General features: G+C 34.7%; 1 protein-coding gene across 1 annotated transcript; it reads left to right on the forward strand.

Annotated features, from left to right (window-relative positions):
• The first annotated feature begins 753 nt into the window (after nt 1-753).
• Nucleotides 754-4,037, forward strand: LOC109218858 (hydroquinone glucosyltransferase-like). The gene is made up of 2 exons (XM_019383251.1): nt 754-1,380; nt 2,960-4,037. Exons 1-2 carry the CDS (start codon nt 852-854, stop codon nt 3,871-3,873), a joined length of 1,443 nt encoding a protein of 480 aa, XP_019238796.1. The 5' UTR covers nt 754-851; the 3' UTR covers nt 3,874-4,037.
• Nucleotides 4,038-4,907: the final 870 nt, after the last annotated feature.

Consider the following 4,907-nt stretch of genomic DNA (forward strand, 5'->3'; position numbering starts at 1 on the left):
TTGTCATCTTTATCATGCTTAGCTTTATATTGACATTGTTTTCCTGTTAGTTTCACCTTCATACGTGTACAGGTTATTTAGTTTAGTAGGTGTCTTGACTGTCCCTCATCACTACTTCACCGAGGTCAGTCTTGTTACTTGCTCGGTGCCGCTGTGGTGTACTCACGCTACGCTTTCTGCACATTTTTATGCAGATCCAGGTACCTTGGATGTTGTTGATCTTTAGCTAGTTGTTTGGACTTGCTGTAGAGACTCAAGGTATACCTACTGTCGCGTTCGCAGGCCTCGGAGTCACCTTCTGAAATCTTACTTTGTACTGTTTATTCCTATTCCGGGACAATTGTATTTAGAGCTTTTCTAGTAAATTCAGTAGAGCTTATGACTTGTACTACCAGTTTTTGGATTGTTGGTTTTGTATAGACAATTTCTTATTCATATTTAATAGTTGTTGGTTGAGTTTGCCAATAAGTCAGTAAATGTTAGGCTTACCTAGTCCCTAAGAGTAGGTGCCATCACGATATCCTACGGCATGGAATTTGGATCGTGACACTGTTAGCCTTATATAACTTAAATCAATTAAAGAATTTTTTTGAATAAGCATTAATTGATAACGAAGTAAAATTAGAACTAACCTTGAACTATACAAAGATTTCAAAAATCTTTGAATATTATTAAAAAAAATCCATTTCTTTCGAGTTTTGATATAAAAACCCCTTCTCCCCTCCAACTTGTCTTTCTCTATTCGCACTACCACCAAAAAAGGAAGCTACCACTGGTGATTGGTTTCCATCATTCTCTTATTTACTATAATTTTTTCTCTAATTTAAGCTCTCTACAAACTGCAATACTCAATGGCCGAAACTCAGTCACTAACAAAACCACAAAATCCCCACATAGTCATATTACCAACTCCTGGTACGGGTCACCTAAATCCTCTTGTCGAATTCGCTAAAAGACTAGTTTTACAACACTACTTCTCTGTTAGTCTCATTCTTCCTACAGATGGCCCCATACCTGAATCTCAAAATACTTTCCTTAACACCCTTCCCTCTGGCATTGATTATCTCCTTCTTCCACCAGTTAACTTCGTTGACTTGCCCCCCGAAGTTAACATTGTGACGCGCATTTGCCTTACTATTACCCGTTCTCTTGCTTCTCTTCGTGAGGTTCTTAAGTCACTTGTTGAATCAAAGAAAGTAGTGGCTTTAGTGGTTGATCTTTTTGGTACTGATGCATTTGATGTGGCCAATGAGTTCAAGATTTCCCCTTATATGTTCTATACTTCAACGGCTATGATGTTGTCGCTAGCTTTTTATTTACCAGAGCTTGATAAAACTGTTTCTTGTGAGTTTAAAGACTTGCCAGCTGTTCATATTCCAGGTTAGAGACGGATTATACATCTATTTTATCTTAAGAGTTTAATTATAGACATAGGGTGTGTTTGGTATGAAAGAAAACATTTTCCGGAAAATGATTTCCAATTTTCCCATGTTTAGTTGGCTTAAATGTTATCAACTTATTTTCCTCCAATTGAAGGAAAATATTTTCCTTATCAAGAGAAGGGAAAACATTTTCAAAACTCCTTCTCCACATTCTCCACCCTCAGCAATCCACCCCCCAACCCCCTCTCCCGCAAAAAAAAAAAAATTTACCTTATTTTTGCAATTTTAAATTTCTTTTTTTTTTTTTTCGTTTTTCTGCACCACCCACCCCACTCTCCCCTATCCCCACGCCCCCCCCCCCCCGAAAAAAAATATTTTTTAAATATTTTTCAGTTTTAGTTTTTTTTATCGGTTTAAAGGTTCAAAATTTTACAAGTACCAAAGTATGAGTTCGGAGGTTTATGTGTTTGAATGTTTACGGGTTTAGAAATTTTAAAGTTTACGGGTTCGAAATTCTGCGATTTCGAAAGTTTAGCGGTTCGAAAGTTTACGAAATTTGTGGATTCGGAAGGTTGTTGGTTTGAAAGTTTATGGCTTCATGTTTATTATATGTAAATTATTTATGAATACTCTTGAGAAGTCATTTTCTTTAATTTGCGTACCAAACACCGAAAAATGAATAAGATTACTACTTGTATTTCCAAAAAAATATTTTCTTGAAAAATATTTTCCACGAAAAACATTTTCCGTTATACCAAACACACCCATATTGATAGTGAATTTTCGTTACACTATCAAATTATTCAAAAGATATCTACTCGTAACTCTTTATAAGAAAAAAAGTAAGATTTATATTCTTACTTTTATAAATCTATTCGTAACTCTTCTTAAGAAAAATAAAGTCAGATTTATAATCTTGTAAATAAAACAGCTTACCCCCCGGCTCCTACAATAGCTAAAATTGACCTAATGGTCTAAAAAAATTATATAGTGCCGATGAATATTAGATAAGCTCTTATTTTAGTGAGTTGGAGGTTATGAGTTTTTTCAAAATTGCTCAATGTACTTTTTATATTGTATTTGATGTGACACTCTTTACTTTTTAGTTTGTTCAACAAGAAATGACACATGTTTATATATTTGGAAGCACTTTGATTCCAAATTAATTTTATTTTTAACTTTAGTGACATGTTTTATACCACAAAGTGGCGGTGTTTGTTTTGACATGAAGTTTAGGAAGAAAATAAAAACTTTTGAAGTAGTATAAAATAAACCATAAATATTTATATGGTATAAATCATCTCATTAAGCGTAATTAATTAGAAAGTTTAAACTTAAATTGTTTCTAAATAAGAAAGTATGATATTCATCTTGGAACAGACAAAAAAAAAAGTATAATACATAAATAGGGTGAGAAGGGGTGGGTATAAGATGTTTTAAATCACCGAGTTCTATTTGGTATATATCAAAAGTCTTTTTTTTTCTTTTTAAGTTCCGTACTCAGTCAAGCGTGGTCTAAATAAATAATTACGGACAATTCAACGCATTTCTAACGACATACGCTCCTACTATTCCAGGTTGCATACCTATACATGGGAAGGATCTTCCCGACCCGGTTCATGACAGGAAAAATGAGGCATACAAATGGGCTCTTCACCAGACAAACAGGAAAAAAATGGCCGAGGGCATAATTTTGAACAGCTTCAAGGACTTGGAACCTGGAGCTATTAAGGCTCTACAGGGTAAAGAACCTAGTAATTATAAGCCAACCATTTACCCAGTTGGACCAGTGGTATTAATGAATACAAGTAGCAAAGTTGATGATGAGTCATCACAATGTTTGAAATGGCTTGATGAGCAGCCACGTGGATCAGCACTCTACATTTCATTGGGAAGTGGTGGGACCCTCTCACATGAGCAGCTAACTGAACTTGCAATAGGGTTAGAAATGAGTGAACAAAGATTCTTATGGGTAATAAGATGTCCCAATGATAGAATCGCCAGTGGTACATACTTTAATGTACAAAATTCAAGTAACCCTCTTGATTTTTTACCTAATGGGTTCTTGGAAAGAACCAAGGGGCTAGGTCTTGTACTACCCAATTGGGCACCACAAGCTCAAATTCTTAGTCATGGCTCAATTGGTGGTTTCTGGACTCATTGTGGATGGAACTCGACTTTGGAGAGTATGATTCATGGTGTTCCACTGATTGCTTGGCCTCTTTATGCCGAACAACGATTGAACGCGGTGTTGTTAAATGAGGGTTTAAAAGTGGCTTTGAGGCCAAAAATTGGTGATAATGGTATTGCAGGGCGATTGGAAATTGCTGAAGTGGTGAAAGAATTGATGGGAGGTGAAGAAGGAAGAGAAGTGCGTAGGAAAATGAGAGAGCTACAAGATGCAGCAGCAATGGTGTTGAATGAAGATGGTTCTTCAACTAAAGCACTAGCTGAACTTGCTTCTAAGTGGAAGGAGGTGTCACATCATTAATTGTAATTTCGGCTCCATTGGCTGTCACATGTCATCGTTGTTGTTATTTAGTTTGGTAATTTCGATTCGTTCTTCTTGAATAGAGTTGTAATTTTCCTTTTTGTCATTAAAGATTGATGGATAGTCGAATTAGAAAAAACAATAAGAATTCTTCACTAAGTTGAGAATATTGAGCAAAAAATATAACATGAAAGTGTTTGTTGATAAAGTACTAAACCTCAATACATACATATATATATATATATATATATATATNGGAGTTTCTGTCGGTCCAAGGAAGAAGAAGGGAAGGCAATTCGCAGTATTATACTGCGAATTACCCTAATTCGCAGTATAATACTGCGAAATGCCTTTTGAAAAAATTACTGGGCCCATTTTAAGCAATTCGCAGAAATTTTCGTTAAAGTAATTCGCAGTATAATACTGTGAATTACCTATTTGTGTAACTTTTTTTTTAACATTGAAAATGTGCTTTGTGTCCAAAAAATCATCAAAAAAGTTTCGGACTCGGTGACATCCCTCTGCTTCATACACTACTAGAATTCCTGCAAAAAGCGACCAAAGTTGGTCTGTCAAGAAAAGCGACCAAGGTTGGTCGCTAAACTGGTGAAAATAATAAAATAATAATTTTAAATAAATTAGCGACCAACATTGGTCGCAAATTGGTCGAAAATTTTGTCAAACTGTTGACCAGACTAGTCACTTGCTTGGTCAAAGAATTGCTCAGATTAGCGACCAACGTTGGTCGCTTTATGGGACCCACTTATTAAATTTTAATAATTATAATATTATTTTAAAAAAATTATAAAATATAAATAAATAAAATTTAAAATTAGCGAACAAAATTGGTCGCTACATAAAGAGTAAACAGATGGAGACCAACTTTGGTCGCTAATTTGGGACCCAATTATAAAATTTTAAAATTATAATTGTTTTTAAAAAAGTTATAAAATATAAATAAATATAATTCCAACATTAGCGGACCAAATGTTGGTCGCTCAGTAGAATATAGACCAACTGTTGTCGCTAATCTG

Source organism: Nicotiana attenuata, unplaced genomic scaffold (assembly GCF_001879085.1).
Source record: "Nicotiana attenuata strain UT unplaced genomic scaffold, NIATTr2, whole genome shotgun sequence".
Classification (NCBI taxonomy): Eukaryota; Viridiplantae; Streptophyta; class Magnoliopsida; order Solanales; family Solanaceae; genus Nicotiana; species Nicotiana attenuata.